Source organism: Monodon monoceros, unplaced genomic scaffold (genome assembly GCF_005190385.1).
Source record: "Monodon monoceros isolate NGI ecotype Baffin Bay Population unplaced genomic scaffold, NGI_Narwhal_1 Super_Scaffold_13, whole genome shotgun sequence".
Taxonomy (NCBI): domain Eukaryota; kingdom Metazoa; phylum Chordata; class Mammalia; order Artiodactyla; family Monodontidae; genus Monodon; species Monodon monoceros.
Genome location: NW_021703769.1, coordinates 32,136,474 through 32,163,520, shown reverse-complemented (window position 1 = coordinate 32,163,520; position 27,047 = coordinate 32,136,474). Strand labels below are relative to the sequence as shown.

The 27,047-nt window shown below is 39.1% G+C and overlaps 1 protein-coding gene across 1 annotated transcript; it reads right to left on the bottom strand.

Annotated features, from left to right (window-relative positions):
• Positions 1-255: 255 nt before the first annotated feature.
• CRLS1 (cardiolipin synthase 1) lies at positions 256-26,504 on the bottom strand. The gene is made up of 7 exons (XM_029221299.1): positions 26,078-26,504; positions 23,163-23,300; positions 18,461-18,590; positions 5,647-5,732; positions 4,673-4,741; positions 2,977-3,068; positions 256-1,244 (listed from the first exon to the last, which is right to left on the bottom strand). Exons 1-7 carry the CDS (start codon positions 26,381-26,383, stop codon positions 1,157-1,159), a joined length of 909 nt encoding a protein of 302 aa, XP_029077132.1. The 5' UTR covers positions 26,384-26,504; the 3' UTR covers positions 256-1,156.
• Between the last annotated feature and the right edge of the window lie 543 nt (positions 26,505-27,047).

Sequence of the window (27,047 nt, the reverse complement as noted above, 5' to 3'; positions counted from 1 at the left end):
TCAGGACAATGAGCAGCAACAGGCTTCCACTGTTGAAAGGAGGCAACCGGCACCAGCCACTTGTCTTCCTCTCCCCTCTCCCTGCATCTTGCATTCTCTTAAACATGACAGTGTAGCAAGAATAGGGCTTTTAAGTCAGATGATCACAAACCAATTATTTTTACAATGTTAAGTGCAAGTGATATATCTGAATGGACTTTATGAATCAGAAAACTTCCACAACAGCAGGCGACCGTGGAACACAGACAACCCAAATTGAAGGTCACTTTTTTCCAGCTCTTTTATTCCTTTAACATCTTAACAAAAGAAGATTCCCCAAAGCTTAAAAAAACCTTTGAAAAATATAATTTCATATTATTTACATAACATATGAGTACAGGTCCCAATATCATACAAACATTGTTATGTTAGAGATACAGTGGGAAGGCATGATGTAACTCACTGCCTCTTGGATGGCTAGGGTAACAGACATATTTTCATTTTCCAACGACCTTTGTCACTTATTATCCTGATGCATAAACTATTAGGCACCTGAGAGGTTGGAAGACTTCTGAACATGAACTTCAGTACCTTCTATTTTGATCTTATTTATTATTTTCAAAATTTACTGCATTTTAAATCTCTTTACAAGTTTAATTCATCCACAACTAAGCTACCTTTATAGTCATTATCCTAAACAATTAAATATTAACCACATGTACTGTTAATGTGTGCACAGATCTAAAAGTCAAACAAACAACTGTGCAGCCAAGTTGTACAGGATGTATATTTAAACCCAGGAAATTCCCTAGTGCTTTGTGAGCAATCTAAATTCTATTAAAGTGACAACTCTTCAGTTTCCATGCTCTAGATTGTTTTTTGTTTCACATATCAAAAAATGACTGACAATAATTGCTACTTATAAATTAATCAAGAAACCTAAGATAAAAAAATTCTAAATTATAGTTTTATTTGTATTTAAAAATACATTGGAAATTCTGCATATGCCCATGATCAAGCTTATTTTCAATGCACATTACTTAAATTTTGATGACATGGTTTGTTCTGACAAGTCCTTTTTCAAGCTGAACACCAAAAAAGGAAACTCCCTTAGATTTCCACTGGCCCTGCCGCCGATGATGTATATTGCTTCCTTGCTAATGATGATGGATGACTTTCATCTGCCTTTTATCACCTGAACAGTTTTCCGACCATAATGATAATAACTGTAAGCTGATGCAGCTGTGGTAAAAGCTGTAAGACACCTTTTATGGAAGGAAAGAAAGAAAATTTAGTCTAAACTCTAAAAAATGCTAACTGTAAGAACCATAAAGAATACATTTAAAAGAGTTGTTTCAAAGTAAAAATGCCTGTGTCGGTGTAATTTTTTTTTAACAAGAATTTAAATATACTGCTTTTCTTTAAGACTTCATTTGAATCAGTAATGTCAAACAATTAATCTAGTTAATCAGTCTGAAAAAAATAGTAATAGCAATTGTCATTTTTTACCCAGACATTATTCTAGGTAGTTTTATTTTCACAGCAACCTCATCTTACAGAGGAAACAGTGCCCCAGAGAGCTTGCTCAGGGCCACAGAACTATGAGTCTGGCTTGGTTCCAACTCTAGAGCCCTTGTGCTCCTCCCACTGTTCCATGCTGCTTAGAGTGTTAGTTTTAGAAGCTATATCTTACAGATCTTGGGAATTCTAATATCTGAGTCATTTTAAATAAAATTCAGCTTTCTTTACTGATATTTCCTTAAAATTAAGGAGAATTAACCAGATTCTCTTTGAAATGACACGAGTGACACTCAGGGCTTGCTGAGTGCTCGCAGCTAACACGTTCCTCTTTGGTGCACACATGTGCTTCTGTTTCCACCAGGTGAGGTGTAGGCTCATCAAGACTCTGTTTGATCTCAAACCTGTTTATGCCAGTTTGATATCCTAAATTCACACATAATGAAACATACAGGTAGGAAGAGTCGCTATTTCTGAGAACTAAGCTGGAGGCTTTGGAAAGGCTTGACATCACAGCGAGTTGCTAAAAATTACTGTCAAAGTAAGTAGACAATGTAATTGTTAAAATACTAGAGAAAATGGTAAAAATCTAGAAAGTTTCTATACTCTGATTGCTTCATAAATGTCTTACATTCTTGTATCACTTTAAAAGCAGAACATGAAAATCAGAGAGGTTGTATTATGGATGCAGTTTTTTGCAAGAAAGAAAAAAATCCCACTGATGAGCCTATAATCAAAGAAAAGGCATTGAGCCTTTATCAGAAGACGTAGGACAAATCAGAATGAATGTACGATTATATATTTTAGAAAATAAAATGTCTAGCGTGTGTATCATTTTTAAAGCTTTTTAGCTTAACTGACTTTAGTTAACCAACTATTTTCTGGCTCAGACTGCATCAAGCAATGTTTTAATTATCGAGTTAAAAGTAGAGTAAAAATACAGTGCTTTAGTATCAGTGTGGCATAAAGTATGAATGTGACACATTTTCAAGGCTATACATAACCTTAATAAAATAAAACTCAAACTCCTTTCTCCAACTTTCTCTCCCACTCTGCCCCCTTCACTAGGCTGGGTGCACTTTCCACTTATCCACTCTCCTGCACGTCTGACTTTGCTCAGGGTCTGCCCTTCACCAGAATGGCCTCCCCTCAGTCTCTCTCCACCTAGACCTCATGGCTCAAATGCTACTTCTTCCCTGAAGCTTTCCCTCTTCTTCCTACCTGGAAGTATTTTTCTCTACTCCAAAACCCCAACACATTATCTGTACCTCTCATCCCTTCTAACTTGCATGAAACCCCCTATAACTTCTATATCCTACACTTGATAGTAAGCTTCTTAAAAATGGTATCAATCAAAAAATATAGCCCACAGCTTTACCCAGTGTTTAATAAACATGATTAAGAACAAAGTAATTCTAGGATTGTCAAAATAAGCCATTTTGTTGACATTCTCAGAGAGTAATTCTAAGTTTAGCTTACCACAGGATCTGAAGATAAATGCTGTCAGCATAATTGAAAACCGGAGCTGCCAAAGAAGCTGCCACCAAGATTAACTGGACTGCTGTGTTAACCTAAAAATAAGAAGTCATAAATGAACAGTGCCAACCCAATCATGTTTCAAGCTCACAAGAGAAAGGCATAACCCATCACAGTGTAACACAACAGACCCTCAGGGATGTTGTAATATCCCTGCCAAAGAAGCTGGCATTCACACAAAAGGCTGAATTTCACTAACAGGCCCATCTGTCTCCACAGCTGCCCTATATAGTGAGGGGAAGGGCAACTATCAGAAAACACCACTATCTTGAATTTCCATAGCAATAATGTTGCAATAATGTTGCAAAGTTCTTTGCTTTTTTCTCAGTTGCCTATTAAAACAGCCCTGTGAATATGGAAATAATGAAGCTACTCTTCACAGGTAAAAAGGTAATGAGTTAAGTGACTTGCCTGCAGTCATAGCAGGTTACAGATCCATACCCAGAACCCAGATTTCCCAGTACTCCATTCAATGCTCCTTTCACTTGCCTACCACCTGTAAAACCTATGAAGTTAGAAAACTGAAATGCACTAATCTCCATGAGAGAGGCTCTAAGTTCGGAAATGAGTAGGTTTCCCTACTCTAAAAGACAGCGTGGTGGAGAAAAGGAAGACAACAAAACCACTGGAGACTTCCTGTACTCATTGAGAGAAGCATTCTGAGGAAGCGGGTGACGTATGAATCCGTGGGTGATGTGTCTAGAGAAGCACCTACGTTCTCTCATCCATTCTGCAGCCAAATTACAAGGATTCGACTCCGTTTTAAAAATAAGTAATAAAAATTGTCTGGAGACTCCCTGCAAGCCCAAGGAATTGAGGCATTTGTCCCTGGTACCTCTTTAAGCCACCTTCTGTACAGTTCTATACTCCAATTACTGTACTTGATACATATGTAAGTCACAAAAATAAATAGATAAAATAGACAGATAGATAAATAAATAACGCATATTTGTAGGTAAAAATTCACCCCAGGGGGTCTCTGGTTTAAGAGTAATCATCCCTCTGTCCCAAAGATGATCAGCATCCCTAACCTGTTAAACCTCTGTCACAAGGCATGGAGCAAAAGAATAATTACAGCAAACTTACCAAGGCTACTAGTAAAACAAATGTGCCTTCAGTGGCATTAATAGTGTCCTCTCTGTGTGCAAAGACTGGCATACAGTTATTATCCTGAAAAGGGCTCAGGAAAACAGACGGACAACTAAGAGTAGGAGTTGTTTATTAGTGAATATAACTTTCTCCTGTCCCTTTCCATGTTAACAATCGATCTTGCAAATGAAAGGACCTTGTTATATGGTGTTTTCACTACAGGGAGGGGTGGGTAGTGAAACCAGAAAGAAATTTTCACACTCTCTTTGTGTCAATATGCAATTACATTTCCACCTCCCCTAAGTGGTGGCCCTAATACCTCATTTGGAGACTTAAATTCTTACACCACCAACACAAAACACAACATATATACTAAAGATCCAGAAAGCCTGGAGGACAAAAGAACTGGGCTAATGACCCCACTCTCTATTCTCTATGATCAATACATTAAAATGTGTCTCATTTTCAGCTGCTCCAGACTGAGGTTTATAGTCATCAAAATAAAATCCTCAACGGTTTTTAACTTAAAAGGATGTTGTGTGTCTCTTACCTTGCTGATGAAGGTTGGTTTTAACCTAGCAGTGGCATAACAAGGATTGAAATACTTAGAAAGTGTTCTCTGGCAGAGGACAAAAAAAACATAAAGTTTATTCATCATTCAAGTTTAAAATAAATATTTTGTTATTATATGCAACAGTTACTGAGTGTATAACACACGCCTGGCTATATGCTAGATAAACCCTTTATCTGCATCTGCTTTTATTATACTATATAAGCAACACCTACATTCTTCATAAATCACCTACAGTTTATTGAAAATAGATTTTTTAATTTATAGATTTCTCAATTTCTATAAATTTCTAACACAATAACTATCATAAAGTCTGCTTAACTATGTCTTTCTACTAAATAGATTCAACAAATCTCCCTCATCACTGTTTTCTTTATAGGCTAAAAAGAACCAAAATGAATAAAATACTGCCATTTTCACTGGACTGGGAATCAAAAGATGAGGTTGTTACATTCATGAGGTGGTTATAAGCTATGCTATGCTTATGTGCTCAAATATTTGTAGAACCAATGAACAAATGTGCGAACAAACCACTCCATGCTCATAAAACTGTGATTTTAAAAACCAGTTCTAGATAATCCATAGTAGAAGCTAAATTAGACAGGGAAGGGTACTTAGTTATACAAAACACTCCTAACAGAGTTTGCTGCTAGGGATGGGGCTAGCTGGCCTGAGTTTTATGGACTATCAACTAAAACAATATTGACTTATAACAAAAACATCCTTTTAAAAACTGATTATTCATATGTTCACTGAACAGCTACCATAATGGGTGATTCAAATAGCAAGATGACAGTTATGTCTGTTTTCTTTAAATTCCTAGTAAATGGATTGAATACATAATTGTCATAAATTATTCCCATAAGGTGAAACTCAGTACGCAATAGTGATTTTTTTCTTTTGCCTTAAGTTACAAGTAATACTAAAAGAACATTTTTTTGAAACAAACTCACCGGTGTTGGAAGAGTTCGATATCTGATATAAAAAACAGCAGCAATCAACATTACATCTCTTGAAATTATCATATAAGTAAGTGGAACTGAAAATCAAATATAAAATAATTTTGATTGGGATTTTGAAAATTATTAAGACATTATACATACAATGAAGCCTTACCATAAACTGGTGTTTCACCTAAGCAAAAATTTTAAAATAAACACTTATTGATGCCTGTTTAGGGTCCCTACAGTGAACCACTGATTTTTATATTTTTTTAACCTGCCTTCAAAACAAGGTGAAAGACAGACTATGGCTTTTAAAGTCACATTTCAGAATGTTGATCCTCTCACCCCTTTCTGTATTTTTTTTTCCTTGCATATGTTTTTAAATTGCAGTTAATCAGTGTCAGCTCTACTCAACCCTATTTCCTTTGTTACTTCCCAGCTTTGTAAATTTAGAAAAAAGATCACCAAGCTCACTATAATTACATGGAATGAGATGGTAAAAAGATTGGAAAGGATGCCGGGACTCAAGGCATTCTTTTTTTTTTTTTTTTTAATAAATTTATTTATTTATTTTTGGCTATGTTGGGTCTTCATTGCTCACGCGGGCTTTCTCTAGTTGCGGCGAGCGGGGGCTACTCTTTGTTGTGGTGCACAGGCTTCTCATTGCAGTGGATTCTCTTGTTGTGGAGCACGGGCTCTAGGCACGTGGGCTCAGTATTTGTGGCTCGCTGGCTCTAGAGCACAGGCTCAGTAGTTGTGGTGCATGGGCTTAGTTGCTGCGTGGCACGTGGGATCTCCTGGGACCAGGGCTCAAACCCGTGTCCCCTGCATTGGCAGGTGGATTCTTAACCACTGTGCCACCAGGGAAGTCCTAACTCAAGCCCTTCTGACTTTTAAGAACTCTGACTGCTTGCTTCTGCATTCTAGATTATTTTATGAACAGTAAAATTTGCTATGTGTACCACTTGTGGAGAACCAAAATATCTTCATTTTTGCCTGGCCAGTTCCTATCCAGGCAATTGCTATTTTTTCTTCTGCTCATTCATTCAATGAATTCTAGTTAAACATGAATTCAACTTGTTGATAGTTTTCTCATTATTCCTAAGATCCTACAGGACGGTCCCAGTGCCAGCAGAAGGGCATTTTAAGTGGATACCCAAGGAACTCCTGCTCCCTTGTCGAATGAGAATGGGAGGGCAGAGGTCCTGTTTCATTTTACATCCTTCCACGTTGAAGGAAGTTTTAACCATGAATATATGTCATGTTATTAGAAAAAAATATTTAAAAAGGAAAAAATCTTGAGGCTAACACTCATTTCAAATTGTTTCAATTACTAAAATAAAAGAATCATGCACATCCCTTCCATAATACTTTCAAACAGTTCTTTGTGAATTACTTTTAAGGCTATACTTAGGGTCCTCTATTGGTTCAGAAACTTATGAAAAATCTCAGTAATTAATTACAGATTTAAAATTTAAATCTCTGCTGGTTGTGGCTGTGATGTAAGTGTTGATCCTTGGCCTAGTACTCAATGACAAGACGATTCCAAAGAGAAAATGCTTATCCACTCAAGTCATGGCATTTGGAGCACAAAGAAGACTCGACCGTATGAACCAAGTAACAAAACAAGGCAGTCATGATTTTTAGGAGGATTTTTGTGCCTGTAAACCAAACTTTTCTATAGTAATAATCAGCTGGCAAAATCAAATAACTATCAGATTTTATTTATTTTTAAATCAGATTTTAAAATGCAGCAAACTCATGTGAATTATATACAGTAAACACAACAGTAGAGGAAAATAAACACCTGTTATTGTAGTTCATCACCACAGGGGAAAAAGAATATAATTTAATTCTAAATAAGGTTTCTGCAGAAGAACAGATGAAGCAATTCAATACACTGCAAAGCCTTGGGCTCTAGTTCTATTAACTACTAAAATTACCATTTATTGGGCATCTGGCACCATTTAAGTATTTTATACATATTATGTCATTTAATCTACATATCAACTCCATGATGTGGGAACCATCATTACCCCATTTTACAAATATTGAAAACAAGCCTCAGGCAGATTATAAAACCTGGCCAAGGTCACCAGTTAGTCAGTACTACTGCAGAATGCATCTCTGGGCTCAGTTTACCATCTGTTAACAGGCTGGTGGAAGACAGGACTGTTTACAAAATCCAGTGTTCCCCAAACTGACTACTCATCACAGAATCACCTCGTGAAAGCTTCATAAAAGCAAAGGTGAATGCTCCCTGGGGGTTCACAAGCACAGCCAGACTGGGACCAGGCTGCACTGGGTGATCTCTAAAGCCTCTGCCAACTGAGAGCCTGTATACATACATGCTCTTACTGTGATTTTGGGGGCAATTTTGTCCAGTTCCCTGGCTTTTGAATCTTCTAACTGTTCCTGCTTTCTCTCCTGGCCTTCCTTTCCCTTTTCTTCCAGGGCTAAAGCAGCTTTCCTTTGTCTATTAGAGTATGATAGTGTGTTAGGGAGGTGTAAAATGTGTCAGGGAGTGCTCCAAGGTTTTCCTATTTGCTAACTCTGTCTGAAATACAGTTTCTGCAACAAAGAAGTACATCATGGGCAAATTTATTAGTGTTAAAGGGAAATAATAAAATCAAGTCACTTTTACATAGTAGAAGTTTGCATTGAAAATAGTAGTTAACACACAGCCACAGTCATTTGTTATATATTTTCTATGGCTGTTTTCACACTACAATAGCAGACTTGAGTAGTTACAACAAAGACCACATGGCCCATAAAGTCAGAAACATTTACCATTCTGGCCTTTACAGAAAAAGTCTGTAGAACATTGTTCTACATGTTAATCTCTAAACCAGGACCTCTGCAATCTCTAAGGAGCAAATGGAGAGCTCTTACCTACAGAATAGAGCTAAAGGTACTGAGAATTCAGGGCCATGCCTGGTCTCTCACTGCCTGTTCACCCTAGAGGGTAGTACACCACCCAACAAATTCCACCAATGCCCAGGGAGCACCCAGTTAAACATTTATGAAGTAAGCAGCCAAGAATCACCAGACATTTTAGCAAAGTCTCCATCATAAAAGAGATACCAAAACAAACAGGAAAAAAAAAAAAAGAAGAAGAAAAGAAATAGATACAATACAGGGGTTTAAAACCACCCCCACACACGTACAAAAACAGATAGAAGATGTCCTGAAATGATGATACTCACCTATGAAGTAAGAAAAAGACATTTTTAAAAATTTATTTATTTATTTATTTATTTATTTTTTGGCTGTGTTGGGTCGTCACTGCTGTGCATGGGCTTTCTCTAGTTGCAGCGAGCGGGGGCTACTCTTCGTTGCAGTGCACAGGCTTCTCATTGCAGTGTATTCTCTTGTTGTGGAGCATGGGCTCTAAGCACACAGGCTTCAGTAGTTGTGGCACATGGGCTCAGTAGTTGTGGCTTGCAGGCTCTTGAGCGCAGGTTCAGTAGTTGTGGTGCACGGGCTTAGTTGCTCCGCGGCATGTGGGATCTTCCCCGGCCAGGGCTCGAACCCGTGTCCCTTGCATTGGCGGGCAGATTCTTAACCAATGCACCACCAGGGAAGCCCCTTGTTTGTTTTGAAAGAACATACAGAGCAAGAGCTCTTTATTTCCTCTTGGAAATTAAAAATGATAGCAGTAAAAATGTCAATCGAGGGACTTCCTTGGCGGTCCAGTGGTTAAGATTGCACGCTTCCATTACAGGGATTGAGGGTTCAATCCCTGGTCAGGGAACTAAGATCCCACATGCCACGTGGCACAGCCAAAAATCAATTTTTTTAATTAAATAAATAAATTAACTAAAATGTCAGTAGAAGGGGTAAATGACAAAGTTGGGGAAATCTCCCAGAAAGAGAACAAAAAGTGTTTCCAGTAAGAAAAGAACCTAGGGAAAAATGTTCAGAACTGATGGATAAGTTTTCAGACTGAAGGGGCCTTCTTAGTACCCAGCACAATGGAAGAAAGATTTACTACAAACTCTAGTAGGATCTAGAACATATAACATTGCAAAATTTCAGACCTATAGGTAAATGAAAAGATCCTCAGGTTCAGCTCCATTAATATCTGAGTAGGTAATAATTCTCCTGCTAAGACAGTTAAAGAAGAACATCAAACAAAAAAATCTTAAAAGTGAAAAGCTTGTAAGATGCTAATAAAGTATCAGAATGAGAACTCAGGAAAATAAGCCTAGGTACTCAAAGCCACTCAAAGCCACTGTCCCTGACCCTAGGGAAGTAAGCCACAAAGCTGAATAGGGGTTTTGGCAGCCTTAAAGGGTGGGGGAACAGTAGTCAAAGCCCAGAGCCCTCAGGTTGGGCAGTGACAAAGCACCTCCTAGCTTTAAGCTGGGATCTGAACAACTATTCCCACAGGGTTGGGAGAGGAGATGGCCCTAGGCAAACTAAGCCTTAAAAAAGAATGTCTTATCATCTGGCCATCTAGGTGGTCCCAGACTGTTAGCATGCCTAGATACCTGGCAGAACTAAACAAAAAATCTCCTCTGGAGAGTGATGCCATCATCCTACACATCAAGATATTCCTCCAAATTATTTTTTAAATATTAGTACAGTGTCTAAACAGTCAAAAATAACCAAAGACATAAGATACCATGAGTAAGACTCAATAGAAACAGACACATGAAAGAGACCCTCAAAAGATATTTCAGAATTACCAGTGTTTATAAAACAACTAAAGCTTACTATGTTCAAAGGGATACAAAAATCAAGATTGAAAATTTCAGCAGGGAACCGCAAACTATAAAAGTTGATTTACTAAGTTTGCAGAAGAATGAAATAGAAATTTTATAACTAAAAAATATAATGGAAGACTTAAATGAATTTGGCACAGCTGAAGAGAGAATTAGTGAAATGAAAGAGCAAGCTTCATTAGTAATCATCTAGAATGGAGTCAGAAAGATAAAATGAGGTATCATGCAGAAAAGAGGCTCAGACACTTAAAGGATACAGTGAAATCTAACACAGGTATACTGCAGTCCCAAAAGAAGGAGAAACACAGACAACAATACTTGAAGATTGTGGCTCAGAATTTTCTAGAACTGATTAAAGATATCAATCCACAGATTAAAAAGCCCAACAAATCACGAGCAGGATAAATAAAAAAGAAAATCACACCAAATATTGTGAAACTACAGAAAACCAAAGAGAAAGAGTAAATCTTAAAAGCAGACAGAGTAAAAGTACCTTTGAAAAAGAAATGGGTTAACAATTTCTTATTACCAACAATGGAAGTGAGTAGACAATTGCATGGTACTTTAAATGTACTGAAAGAAAATTAACTACCAGCCCAGAATTCTATACCCAACAAAAATATCCTTCAAGAATAAAAGCAAAATCAGACAGAGAAAGACAAATACTGCGTGATATCACTTATATGTAGAATCTAAAAAAAAAAAGAGAGAAATAGAAAGAGGTTGGTAAAAAGACACAAACTTTCAATTTTAAGATGAAACAAAAGATGAATAAGGTCTGAGGATCTAATGTATAACACACTGACTAGTTGGTAACACTGTATTGTATAATTAAAATCTGCTAAGAGAGTAGAATTTAAATGTCCTCACACACACAAAGAATAAAGGCAAAATAAAAATATTTTCAGAGAAACAAAGAAAAGAATGTACCACCAGTAGACCTGTATTAATAGAATTTCTAAAGATATACTTTAGAGAAAAGAAAAATGATTCCAGGTGGAAGGTCTGAAATACACCAAACATAAACCAGAAAAAAGTATGAAGATACATCTAAATGAACACTGACTTAATAAACAATATCATGTGGGTTGAACACATAAATAAAATTAAAGTATGAGAATAACCTAAATTGAGAAAGGAATAAATGGAGTTAAAGTATTCTAAGGCCCTTCCAGTGCCCAGAAGGCATATAGGCATCCCTCGGTATCCATGGGGGATTGGTCTGAGGATCCACCCTGCTTCCCCCAACATACACCAAAATCCACAAATTCTCAAGTCCCTTATATAAAATGGTGGAGTATTTGCATATAACCAATGCACACCCTGCCATATGCTTTAAGTCATCTCTATATTACTTAATACCTAATACAATGTAAATACCCTCAGTTTCCAGTTTGCAGCAGTTTGGTTGGAACTTTCTAGATTTTCTTCCCCCCAATCTGAGGTTGGTTGAATCCGTGGATGGAGAACTCCCAGATACAGAAGGCCAAATGTATAGATTTGTCAACATTAAACTTTGATAAGGTAAAGATGAATTATAATTTTGAGACTAGCTAAATGTTAACAGAGTGTAAAACTTTCCAATTGGTACAGGAAAACAGTGATAATTATAGAATATAGAATATAGACAAAAGTAGAATAGAACATACAGGCCAAATAAAACACAAAATAAAATGGAAGACTGCTACACAAATATTAGTAATCATAGTAAATGGATTAAATGTTTCAGCTGAAAGATAAAATATTTTTAGACTGGATAAAGTAAAGAAAAACCATCTATCTATATGTTATTTTTAAGGAATATCTAAAATATAAAGATGTGGACAAGTTGAAAGTAAAAGATTGGTTTATCATGTAAGCACTGACCAAAAGTAAGCTAGTGAAGCTATAGTAATAGTCAACAAAAGAGACTTCAAGGCAGGGACTTCCCTGGCGGTCCAGTGGTTTAAGACTCCGCCTTTCCACTGCAGGGGGCACAGGTTCAATCCCTGGTCAGGGAACTAAGATCTCACATGCCGGATGGTGCGGTCAAAATAAAAAGAGAGAGAGAGAGAGAGAGACTTCAAGGCAAAAATCATTTCTAAAGATATAGAGGGTCACTTCAAAATAAAACATTCAATTCACCAAAAAGACACAACAATTCTACTTTATATGCACTTATTAATAGCATGACTTCAAAAGACATGAAGCAAAAATCAGAGCTAAAAAGAAAAAATAATGGAAAATTGGACACAGCAGGAAACTTTACTCTCTCAGTAACTGACAGAAAAGCAGACCAAATGTAAAAAATAAGTCCGTAAAGAAGGAGATTTAGCCACCAGGATTAAAAACTTGACCAGGGACTTCCCTGGTGGCACAGTAGTTAAGAATCTGCCTGCCAATGCAGGGGACACAGGTTCAATCCCTGGTCCAGGAAGGTCCCACATGCCGCGGAGCAACTAAGCCTGTGCACCACAACTACTGAGCCTGCGCTCTAGAGCCCACGAACAAGCCACAACTACTGAGCCTTCATGCCACAACTACTGAAGCCCACGTGCCTAGAGCCCATGCTCTGCAACAAGAGAAGCTACCGCAATGAGAAACCCATGCACCACAACGAAGAGTAACCCCTGCTCGCCACAACTAGAGAAAGGCTGCGTGCAGCAATGAAGACCCAACACAGCCCAAGATAAAGAAATAATTTACTTAAAAAAAAAAAATTGACCAAATGGACATATGTAGAACATCATACCCAATGACTGCAGAATACATATTCATTTGAAAAACGCATAAAATGTTTATAAAATTTGACTGTATACTGGGCTGAAGGGCTAAAATCACAGAGCATGTTCTCTGAACACAAGGTAATTATGCTTGAAATCAATAACAAAAAGATACCTAGAAAATCCCACAAATTAAGAAATAAATTTTTATTAACACCATAGGCCAAAGAAATATCATAATGGAAACAGATTACTTTGAACTCGATAATGACAAGAACACTAGTACCAACATATGAGATACAGTGAAAGGGATACTTAGAGGAAATATATAGCCTTAAATGCAAACTTTAAAAAAGAAAAGCTCAGGGAATTCCCTGGTGGTCCAGTGGTTACAACTTCATGCTTCCACTGCAGGGGGCACAGGTTCAATCCCTGGTTGAAGAACTAAGATCCCACAACGGCACAGCCAAAAAAACAAACAAAAAAGGAACGAGTTAAACATTCATCTACAGCTGTGTTGTTCAATACAATAGCCATGAGCAACATGTAAAGATAAAGCACTTGAAATGTGGCTAGTCTGAAGTGAGAGGTGCTGTAAGTGCAAACAGCACACTGGCTTTTGAAGACAGAGTATGAAAAAACAACCTCATTAATGATTTTTTATTGATTATATAATGAAATGACAATATTTTCCATCTAGTGGGTTAAATAAAATGTTATTAAAATGGGGGGTGGCCTGGCACAGGCAGCAGTGCATGCACAGAGCACTCAGTCTCCACTGTAGCAGAAGTGCAAGCACACACACACACTTCACCTGTTTCTTCTCACTTTGAACATAACTACTAGAAAAATTTAAATTAGATCTATGGTTCCCATTATATTTCTACTAGACAGGACTGATCTATAGAATTTAGAAAAAGAACAGCAGAGAAAAACCAAAGGAGGAGACAGAAATAAAAGAGCAAGATTTAATGAAGTAGTAAACATATCAGAGAAGTTTGGCAAAGTTCAAAGTTGGTTCTTTGAAAAGATTCATAAAACAGGCAAACCTCTGGCAAGACAAGTCAAAGAAAAAAAGGGACAAATAACTAATAATTAGGATGAAAAGGGGGACATCGTTACATAGCCTACAGACATCAAAACGTTAATGTCGATACTATAAATAGCTTATGGTAAATTTTTTTTAAATGTAGCTGAAATGGACAAGTCCCTAGAAAAACATCACAACTTACAAAACAGACAAAAGATGAACCAGAAAAACTGAATCACCCTGTAACCATTTTTTTAAAAAATGAATCAACTATTTTAAAACTTTTTCCCAAAGAAAACTCCAGGCTTCAATGGCTTCAACAAGTTCTACCAACATTCCAAGAAGGAATAATTGCAATCTCACACAAACATCTCCCAAGAATGGGGTGGGGTGTGTATGCACTCCCTAAATTCATTTTATGAGATTATTATAAACTTGATATTAAAACCTAACAAAGGTAGGGGACTTCCTTGGTGGTCCAGTGGCTAAGACTCCACGCTCCCAATGCAGGGTGCCTGGGTTCGATCCCTAGTCAGGGAACTAGATCCCACATGCTGCAACTAAGAATTCACATCCCACAACTAAAGATCCCGCATGCTGCAACTAAGACCCAGCACAGCCAAATAAATAAATATTAAAAAAAAAAACCTAACAAGGGTATTTGTATAAAAGAATTCCAGGCCAATCTTCTGAATATAGATGTGACATCTTCAACAAAATATCAGTAAACCAAATAGCAATATCTTCATAATATATCATAACCAAGTTAGATTTGTAACAGGAATGTCATCAGGTTGATTTAACTTAGAAAATCAATAACGTAATTCACCACACATTAAGCTTAAAGGGAAAAAATATGACTATCATAATACATGAAGAAAAAAATTTTCATAAAATTCCATATCCAATGTAAAAAAATTTCTGCGCAAACTGCCAGTAGAAGTGAACTTCTTTAACCTGAAAAAGGGGTATCTACAAAACCCTACAGGACATGTCATATTTAATACTGAAAGACTGAAAGCTTTCCTTCTTAGACTGGAAATAAGACACAGATACCACTCCTATTCAACATTGCACTGTGCACTATTGTGAGGCAAATTTTTAAAAAGGTAAAAGGACTGGAGAAGAAGAAACACACTGTCATTAATTATAGATAATACATAATCAAGGATACAGAAAATCCAAGAGAATATACATTTATATTATTAGCATAAGAGTTCAGCAAGTTTTGCTAGACACAAAAATCACTGTCAGAGATGGAACTGATTTCATCCTATCAACATCAGCTACTACAAAATGAAATATTAAAAAAGCTACCATTTACAAAAGCATCAAGAACTATCAGTCACCTAGGAATAAATCTAATAAAAAAGTTTTATTACCTCTCTAGAGAAAACTGTAACATTTTGACATTTTAACAGACCTAAATAGAGTAAATACAAGATGTATGTGGACTGGAAGACAATATTGTAAAAATACCAATTCTTCCAAATAAATCTGTAAATTCAGTGCAACTCCAATAAAATCCCAACAGGTTTTTCTGGGGAACTTGAAAGCTGATTCTAAAATTCACACACAAATGAAAACAGGTAAGAATATCAAGGTGGAAGAACGTGCTCTATCATGTATCAAGACTTTTGGGGGACTTGCCTGGTGGCACAGTGGTTAAGAATCCGCCTGGCAATGCAGGGGACACGGGTTTGAGCCCTCATCCAGGAAGATCCCACATGCAGCTGAGCAACTAAGCCCGTGCGCCACAACTACTGAGCCTGCACTCTAGAGCCCACGAGCCAAAACTAATGAGCCCACGTGCCACAACTACTGAAGCCCGTGCATCTAGAGCCCGTGCTCTGCAGCAAGTGAAACCACTGCAACAAGAAGCCTGCGCACGACGAAGAGTAGCCTCTGCTCACCGCAACTAGAGAAAGCCCGCGCACAGCAACAAAGACCCAACACAGCCAAAAATAAATAAATAAATAATAAAATAAATTTAAAAAAAAAAAGACTTTTGGCAAAGTAATAATAATTAGGGATGGTACTGGTGCAAAGATAGACAAATCAATGGGGAATAAACTAGACAACCCAGAAATGGACCCATGTATATATGAACATGGCAGTGAGTCTGGAAAGTATAGAATTTTCAATAATAAGTGCTGGGATAATTGGGTGTCCCAAGAAGCAGTTAGAAAATTAACTTTTAAGAGAGAGAATTTTTTAAACCATCAACTAGGAATTATGCAAAGAAATCTTAAAAGCTTTCTAATACAAAACATAATCACACGTAAAGGAAAAGGTATCAGAATGGCAGGAGACTTCTCAACAGCAAGATGGAATCTGGAAATCTATAATCAGGGTCTTGAAAATTCTGAGTGAAAATAACCTGCAATTGAAAATTATGCCCCAATCAAGTATGGAGGGTAGAACAAATACATTTTAGATGTCTGTAGAATAAAGACATTGTACACCTCTAAAAACCTTGCTGCCAGGCTGCATCCTAGCTAGGAAACAACTGGAGATTCTACTCCACAAAAAGGAGGACCCTAACAAGGAAGCCATGGGAGCCTGGAAAAACAAACCCAACACAGAAGAGAGACAATGGAAGTTCCCAGAATGATAATGAAGGGAAGTTGCAGTTCCAAAAGCGACCTACATCAATTGTGTCAACAATATCCATAATACCAAAACCTGGAAACAATTTCTGTGTTCACCACGGAAATACCTGGGCTGGCCAACCGTTGTAAAACAATACAACAAAATACAAAATAACTCTGAAAAATGGGAAGCATGAAAATACACACACACACACACAAATTTTAATTGTGAATGTTAACAGAATGCTCCTTAGGATCTTTTCTCCTACAAATTATCTATATTACTTATAGCATACCCCTGCCCCTTCAATACCCCCAACCATTCACACACCATAATTCTGACTTTCAAAGAAGCACATGAACAGCAGTCTAATTCATTTTTAAATTTGGTATGTGGATTTAAAAGCCTAAAGGTAGGGACTTCCCTGGTGGCACAGTGGTTAAGAATCCGCTTGCCGGGGCTTCCCTGGTGGCGCAGTGGTTGAGAGTCCGCCTGCCGATGCAGGGGACACGGGTTCGTGCCCCGGTCCGGGAAGATCCCACATGCCGCGGAGCGGCTGGGCCCGTGAGCCAGGGCCGCTGAGCCTGCAGGTCAAGAACCTGTGCTCCGCAATGGGAGAGGCCACAACAGTGAGAGGCCCGCGTACCGCAAAAAAAAAAAAAAAAGAATCTGCTTGCCAATGCAGGGGACAAGGGTTCGAGCCCTGATCAGGGAATATCCTATACTAGACTGAAACACCAGTAAACTTCTTCCTATCAAATGTCAGTAATAACATGGTATTGAAGGACCAAGTACCAGCTTCTTTGTTCTCAGATTCTAACTCTTGGAAATAAACAGTTTAATCTGAACCAAAGGATTAAAAACTGAGAAACACAGCTGAAGTAGAAAATGAACAACCAAAAAAGCACATACAAAATACAAAAGATCATAAAATTTTGTTACAAAGAGTATTCAGGGGCTTCCCTGGTGGTGCAGTAGTTGAGAATCCGCCTGCCAATGCAGGGGACACGGGTTCGAGCCCTGGTCGGGAAGATCCCACGTGCCACGGAGCAACTAAGCCCATGCACCACAACTACTGAGCCTGCACTCTACAGCCCACGAGCCACAACTACTGAAGGCCGTGCACCTAGAGCCCGTGCTCCCCAACAAGAGAAGCCACTGAAATGAGAAGCCTGCACACCGCAACAAAGAGTAGCCCCCGCTCACCACAACTAGAGAAAGCCCACGCACAGCAACAAAGACCCAACGCAGCCAAAAATAATTTAAAAAAAAGAGTATTCAGACAATGTACAAACTATATGTATAATTTAAAATTGCGTAATACCATCTAAGTAATAATAATAACAATGTGAATTTTTATAGACATCTTTAGGATTTCAGAGCTCTCACTTATTAAATTGTACTTAATAAATAATAAGACTTAGGAAAATTTTAAATTGCTTTCAAAAGCTAGGCACAAAGAAAATAATAGTTTCAAAAGATTCTAGGATAATATGAATTAGCTCAATTTTTTTGAAATATTTGTTTAATTTTAAACAATTTTACTAAGAAAACAATGCATTCTATAGTATACACAAGGTCATAAATTCTAAAGTAAAACAAACAGCTTGGAAAGCAAAACAGTTCAATAGTTTAAATTTAGGGAAACACTTTAAAGTTGAAAACATATTTTTGGAACAAAAATTATTTGTCTCTCAATCAAGAGAAATCCTAAGCTGATAAATGTGATTCTTCCCTGTACTATTTAAAAGTACGCATGACGGCGTTCTTACCTGGAATAAGATCTGCATAGGTCAAGCTAACATATAAGATGCTGATAAGTATTTTATCAGCAAGTGGATCAAGAGCACTTCCCAAAGCTGATTTTTGACTGGCCCAGTTTCGAGCAATAAATCCATCCAACTGAAAATAGAAGTTTTTTTTTTTTAATAAATGTCATAATAGGTACAGAGTAGATATCTTGAAGGTTAAGAGATACCAGAATAACCGCTATACTTGCATAAAATGTAGATAAAACCTCTTCTGTCTCTTACCCCCAAACCTTCTGTTTTACTGGTATACACTTAGCTTTTAAATTACCAACTGGTCAGAAAATGATTTCACTTTTCTACAGAAAAAAATTTTCACTTTTCTTTCTCAAGGCCTTCAGCTATTTTGCAATGTTTTCACAATGCCCCTTTGTGGGATGAACCCAGACACAAATTTAGAGATGTAAAGAACCCAAATAAAACTCAAAGAAAGCAGGACTGACAGAGCTTGGACTAGGCACCCCACCCCAACCCACCCCTCCCATCCCCCACCCTTTGAGCCCTGAGCTATTTCACTACAGCCAAAATAGCTGCTTTTACTTGCAAGGACTACCGTTTAACTGCGAGATTTTCTAACTTCCATTCCTACCTACTCTTCTATAATATGACCCAACTCCCTATGTTTTAGCTGTTATTATTTTTATTTTATTCTATTTTAACTGTTATTATCAATATTTTTTATCTAGTGCCACTGTTAATTCCATGTCTGACTGTATTGCATGACCTGTATTTGAATACAAAACTCAGTCCTCTGTACCTGGCCTACTTAAAATTTTTGATATGAAAATTACTTATTCACTACTCCTGGAAACAAATTATATTTTAAAGCAGAGGTCATACTTGGGTTACCAGGGGGCCAAAGAGGCCTGCAGGCTGGTTTTGTTTGACCTGCCCAGTGATTTTTTAAATATAAATTAGTTGCCAATATTTAAATATTCAAAGTCTTAACTCAAAAAAATCCAGATCTCCAGGATCACTTGAGAAATGGGAAGATCTGGCCACCCTGGGGCCACAAAATTGACTGAAACCAAGTACTGCCTATTTTCATTAAACGAGGCAGATATTTTCTGGTTTTCCAAGTCCCTACCCTGGCTTTTACTCATTTTATTTAACTTCAAACTTCAACAAATATTTGAATTTTCCAGTCCTAGTTCCAAGGAAAAAGATCAAATTAATCTAGACGTAATTTAACATGGTACATTTTAAAAGATAAGTCCTCCATCTCTCAAGTACTCCAATGACTTAGAGCAGTCGTACAGGACAATGGTTAAGAACTTACTCTTCGTAGCAGAGCATAAGTGGTTCAAGCACTGGCTCTCCCACTCACTTAACTGTGTGACTCTGGGCAAGTTATTTGGCCTAAGCCTCAGTTTCCTCATCTGTAAAACAGAGATAGTGCTACCTACCTCGCAGGGTGGGTTGTCTCAGTACGTAATGTGATTAATACTTGTCTAGCACTCAGCGCTTAGTAAATCCTCAAAAAAAGCAGTTACTAGCTATTACTACCTCAACTGAAAAAATCTGTTTTCTTAAGTATACTATAGGTAACACTAACAGAGTGCCTAGAACTGGGAGTTGGGGCCTTGGAAGATTCAGGTGTCAGTTCAGTTTCTGATCTCGGGGAACTTAACCTCCCATTTTATCACCATCATCACCCTCTTGTCCTCATTGTTCCTCTACTCACACTGGATTCCAAGGTCATCAACATCATCTCTTCTTTGTAAACCTCTATAACTCCCTACTCCACTCTCCCTCAACCCTGCTTAAATACAACTACCATGTACTATAGGCCTGCACCCAAGCAGCTGAACACTGATCAAGAAAAACACATAAATGGGCTGATTGATCTCACTTTTTCATGACCACAAATCTCCTGTGGGCACTCAAAACTGCCTGGCAAACCCACACCTGCTTACTGTGTTTACCTTCTCTATTCATAGTCTGCCCATCCTTCCCAAAGCCTCTCTCTCTAGCTCATGACCATGTCTATATTTGCTCAAAAAACAGAAACAGAGTGTCAGCCCTCCCTTGTATTCCCACCTCCAAGTCCACCACCTACTAGTGTCCATGCACATTCTCTCTGCGGTCCCTGATCCCAAGTCCTCTTACCTTCTGAGTTTTCCCCACCTCCCCTGCATCATCAATCTCTCTCTTCCTACCCAGTCATTTAATTAATTAGTTAATTAACAACAAAAATTTCCCCAGTATGCATCTCTTTATAAACTACCCTTCCTTGACTATCTCTCTATCCCCCTATGAAGCAAAACTTCCCCAGTGTGACATCTATTGTCATCACCACCTCATTTATGCTCGCCAACCCATTCTGACTGCCCCACCCTCTAGAGATTGTACCCATAAAAGTCACCAATGAATTCTAGATTCTTAGCTTACTTGACCCCAACACAATTAAAGCACTTTCTTCACTTAACATCTGGGACACCTTATTGCCCAATTTTCTTTCTTTCTCACCAGCTATTCCTTCTCAGTGTCCTTTTTTGGCTCCTTCTCCATTGCTCCATTATTGTTCTTTTCTCTGACCTCTTCTCTTCTTTTACCACAGCCTAGATGATTTCATCCAGACTTGACCATCTATATGATGATAACTCTTAAATCTATCTCTAACCATGATTTTCTCGAACTCCAAACTACTGTATTCAACTACCCAATGTTACCTCTATCTGAACAGGCGTAACAACTCTTTTCCCACAAACCCTGTCCTACCCTGAGTGTTGACCGTCACAGAAAATGTAAACCTCCATGCATCTGCTTGTAGAAAAGGAAAAAAAAAAAAGTAACAGCCTAGCACTCCTATTTAATTCTTTTCTCTCACCCCACATATCCAATCCATTAACATATCAACTCTATCTTCAAAACATATTTCCCAACCCTCTTCCCTAGATTACTATAAGCCTCATAACCAGCCTCTCTGCTTCTATTCTTGCATTCCCGTAATCCACTTCCCATATACAACATTCCCCTACCTAAACCCTCCATGAGTCCAGCCATCTGCCCAGCAGCCATTCTAGAGGCATCAAAACCTACATGAAGTAAATGTAATATGATGCCAGTTAACTCAGGTTTCTGTACACATTGTCTTACATATTTAGAAAAGTGTAAATGAGACCTCTCACATTCGATGAATATTGCAATCTCATGTGGCAACTAAAAAAACCTACAAACCAAAAAAGAGCAAATCCAGTAACTGAAAAAGATCTTGCCTATTATGAAAAAGAAATTCCATTATCAATATAATGGCCTTTGACAGAGTTGGAGACTATATTAATAAGTGGAGGGCTTCAGGCTTCACAGATAAAAGCAGGGACAAAAGAAGAGATTGTGAGAATGAGAAGTTGTGACAAACAGGAGCTAAACTCGGGAAAAAGAGGCAGTAACCATTTCAAGAAACTGTATTTGATGCATATTTGGAAATGCCATATAACAGTGCAAATGTCCTCATTATTTATCCTGCAGAATCTTCAGCTAACTCTGTATTGCTCAACAATGCTACTGGGCAGGTGTACTTTTGTTTCTATGAACCTCAAAGGGAACAGCTGATGTTACAAAGAAAGATGCTATGTGACTTTTATTAACAGAAAATTAGTTTCTCTTTATTCTCACTGAATACTGAGCAAAGCTTTTCAAACATACATCCGTTTAAAGAGGCACCAAATTATTATTGCCTGTCTGGGTACTCACTTGGATCTCAGACCAGCCTTGTACAAGAATATACAATTTATATACATAATGTCTATTTCTACATGCTTTTGTCCTGATTTAAAATCTTTCCTCTACCTTTCCCCCACTTCCTTCAATTGTGTTTTTGCAGGACATATAGTTTTACAAGCCATTTCAAATCCTTTATGCAACAGGGTGGGTGATAAATACAAATAATGTCACACAAGATGATGACTGGCCAGTCCACAAAAGCCTATATAACACATAGTGTGGCTTTCTGTTAGAAAATTATTTTCCAAGTTCTAATTGGAGATAACCTGAATAAATCTTTCCCTCCCTATAAACTGACACAGTGGTGTCAAGGTGCTCTTTTCTCCTTGGTCCATCTGCTGGGAGAGTGGAAGAAGGAAGGATGTCTAATGCCCACCTAGGGCAGGGTCTTCTGGAAGGTGGTCAGAGGGGTGTAGAGAAGGAATCAAGGACCAAATCTGTGGGGTGCCTATGGCCTCCTGCCAGCATAAACCTGAGCAGAGATCCGGCCTCTGCAAGCTCCCTGATCACAACAACTGGCCCACTGTTTCCCTCTCCACCAGTAAAACCAACTGTTGTTGCAGATCAGATATTTCTCTCTACTATGTAAGTAGAAAAAAAGTCTCACAGCTTCTCTCCTTTATTTCTATCCCTAAAGCAAGTACTTGGCCCTTTGAGAATTTCTAAGGTTTTTTCTTCTTTGAAGAAGTTAAAAACCAAGAGTAAAGAGCTCCCTCTCCCATGCCTCCCTACAACCTCCACTTCCTTCCTTAGATCATATAAAGAATAACAGAGTCCCACATAGATGTTAAAGACAAGCCTTTACACAAAGTACTAGGTGAAATTCATCTTGAGGATTTCCTTCCAAAGAAAAGCAGACTGAGTCTGTGCTATTTCAGTGTAGTAGAGACCCTGGGATTTAGAAGGGGAGCAAAACAGGGGGACTGCCGGTACAACTTACCAAATCAGTTAGCCCAGCTAAAGCAAAAACTCCTAGTGCAATATTAAAATCTTCTTCAATAATCAAATAGCCCAAAACTGGGGCCAAGCCAATTCTCGTCATTGACAACATATTTGGGATTGTCCATGGGTTTTCATACTGAAACATAAAGACAACAAAATTTAAATACTATAAATTCATACTTTAAGTAACTATATACATTGGGAAAATACACTCCATCAACTTAAAGGTTAGAAGCTACATAAACCTTAAAATTAGTACTTTCAGTTTTAAAATCCATTCCGTTATTTTTACACACATCTAAAACTGTTAAGAATGCAGAAGATGAAGATATGTCATATACCAAAACACAGACTAAAATGTTGGCTGTATATAGAGTAGGTTTTCTCACTAAAGAGAGAAGGAATAAACATGTATTATCTATCATATAAGTCAAGCCTTTAATGTATTACTTCACCATCAGAATTCAAAAGTAAAAACATACTGCTTTTAAAAGTGAAAATTCAACAACATTGTAAATCAACTATATTCAATAATTTTTTTTTTAAAAAAGAATTACTTTCCCATTATACAAAATTAAAAAAAAGATCTTCAGGAAGATCTTATACCTCAAGTAGACAAACGGTCTAGAAAGTGTCAGAAAAAAGCCGAATTATCAACCATGGGCATTTTGGCTAAAAAACATTTATTGCAAAATAACCTCTCCTCACTCCTCTACACATACCCATCAAAAGAATGCTAAATGCCATACACAGTGTTGGAGATACGAATGAAGAGGAATAAAACATTTAATTCCATAACCTCATCACTAAACTGGAGAACTGCTAGAAGAAAATGAAACAAGGAAAAGGTATTGAGATACTTAGGAAATAAAGAGATTTTGTAAATTTGTTCAAAATAGCCACAGAAATGTTAAGATACCCAACCAGAAGCTGAGGGCTTTCACAGCTCCCCTGTGGGGGCTTTATGATTCCTTGAAACTTCATTTGGAGCCAAGGTGTTTGAAGTTGGCACCAACAAAAGGGCACCTCAGCAGCTGCTCTGAAAACCATTCCTTCCTGGCCAAAGTCTGTTTCATGAGAGGGTATTTCAACTTTAAAAAGCCCCAGCCTAGTGGAACTAAGATACACTGCACAGAGCAGGGTACAGAAATAATACAGAGAAAATGTCATTCCCTAAAGGCTGGATTTTTTTTCTCCACTGAGTCAAGACTGCCAGCTCTACCCCATGGGACTATCTCCTCACAAGATAACCCTACTTAACCTCTTTATCAATCAGTAACCTATTTGCCTGAACCTTAATTTTGACATTTCCACTTCTAAATACCTCTTTTAAAATACCTTCAGCCATTCTGTAAGAAAAGCCAGTTCTCTAAAGATACTAAGTTTGTGTTTATAAACAGAACCCAGCAAGAAATGTTCACCTCAGTTTGAAGGAATAATGAAGTTATTGGGGCCCACTGGCAGAATACTGTCATTAAAGATACAGAAAAATTCAAATTCTGCAGGAAACAATCACCAAACAAGCAGCACTCCAAACCTCTACTCAAGGACCTTCTGTTGAACTAATCCACATTATATTAATTAAATGGAATCATTCTTGGAACATATTCCAAATTCAAGTTCAAAGGTCCAAGTGTTTCAGAGTCCAGAGAAAAAAAAAAGTCTGTTGACCATACTGCGATACAGAGTAAGTCAAATACTGATCCAGCATTACAGTGACTCATTGAGGGGGGTGAGGAGGTACAGTTCATGATTGAGAGAAAGGAAAAACAAAGCAAAAGGTCAGAATACAGAGGCCCAAAATTAAACTCAGAGAGGCCCACGGGGAAAAATTAAAGACACAGTTGTAAACAGCCAGATCATTTCATTTGGTGAATTAATAAACCAGACTGAATGTTCTTAGAACAATGAAAGGGATTCCTTTTAGCTCCACATAAGATATTTCAGTTAAAATAAAATACCTCAATTTATAATCATTAAATTCGTAAACGTTTCTAAGTTAAAATTAAGTGAGCTAATCTCAGATTACCCAACCAGATAACCTGTGGCATACTCGACCAACTACTGCCGTTCTGGGAAGGACTTCAGCCAGGATATGGCAACCTCAAAGCATCCAGCATTCATTCAAACCCCAACATGCTCTAGCTATTAATGTGGCCGAGACTCCTGCCAGGATGTGGCCACCCCAACCCATGCTGTATAACTGATGAAAGCAGCACAGGGGCCCACTGAAGACATAACAATTGAAGATGTAATAATTGCATGAGTCTTGCTACATGACATCAAAAGCTCTCCCACACTCATGCTCTCATGTCTTCTGTTTGGTCAGTATTTCAACAGGTAAGCAGACAAATATTTTCCTCCGTTACCTCAGGAAGAGAGGTTTAATCTTTTCCTATAATTAAAGGTTAAAGGATCTTTTAATTACGATTTAAATTACTTAGCTATCCTTCATCCTACAATATGTAAAGTCACCAAAGGTCAAATTAAAGTTAACCAAACCTGCACAAGCAAACAGAAAGGCCTGTATATCATTCTGAAGACGCCCAGAGACTTGCCCTAAACATTGGGGATTCGCTTCAAAAAATTTAAAATGGGCTTTTAATAAGACAGGTGAAGGGTATTTTTACCAATGCAAAATCCAGAGGCGCGTCCAGCTACCGGTGCGGATAGACGGGAAGGAGAGAGCTCTAACTTGACCACCGAGACAGGAGGACGCGGCTGATACCCCCGACACTCACCCCGACCGAATGATCTGCCCATAACTTCTCTTCGGGGAACGCTTTAAAAGTTCTGAAACGGAAGCATCGGACCTCACCGGCCACGGCACGTTATTTGCGTCCGGGACCGAGCGCCGCCGCAGCAGTCGACCCCGACCCAGAGTCGCCCCTCCGCCTCCTCCTCGGTACGTACCAGACTGGCGGCGCTCGCCGGGCCCCACCGGCCGCCCCGGGCCTCGGTGGCGGCGTCCTCTTGCACTGCGGGCCCGGGGGCTGCCTTCCCCGCGCCCGAGCAGTGGGCCCGCGGGCTGGCCCCAGGCAGCCGCAGGCCGAGCGCAGCCGGGCGCAGCCACCAGCGCTCCGCCAGGCACCCCAGGCAGCACGGCACTGGCGGCAGCAAGGCCCCGCGGGCGCGCCCCTTGCCCGGCCGCGCTCCCGGCGCCCACACGGCTACACGCAAGGCACCCCACGAGGTGCGCGCCACCCGCGACGCCAGCATGGCCCTGCGGGCGAGCCGCGGGGACGCAGGCGGCGAGAGCTCAGCAGCCCGGGGCACCGGCGAGTAGCTTCCCCATCGAAGCCCAGCAATATCGGAGAACCTCGACAGCCTCCATACTGGTTCTCAAGCCTCAGCACGTTCGGTTATACCAGTGGCCTGGGCCGCCAAGAACGGACGCCGTCGCGACGCTTTTGCGACACCGTCGCCGCTGGCCTTCCCAGCGCCGGCGGCGACGGCGCAGGCGGCGAGAGTCACGTGCCGTTAGGCCCAGTGGGTGCCGGGTAGCTGTCCGGCACGGCGCCGCAGTCCGCCCACAGGCGGGCTCCGGGCTCCGTGGGGAGGCGAGGAGAGGAACGCGCAGGGCAGGACTACGGCGCGGCGGCTGTGGCCGGGAGAGGGCGGGAGACATCTCGCGCCCCGGCCGGAAACCCGAGGTGTGCGCGGCTCTGGGCACAATCGCGAGAGTTTTACATATTACTAAAATGTCTGATACAGAAGAAGTATTTAATACTAGCTCTCTGTTCTTTTCCCTCTTTTGAGCGTTGCATATGCCCAAAAATATGGGTGTTAGAAAATGTCAGTACTAGCAATTACTGATCGTTTACCTGAAAAAAGTGTTTACTGTAGCCAGGCTAGAGTGCATCATCCCGTTTAATCTTCCCAG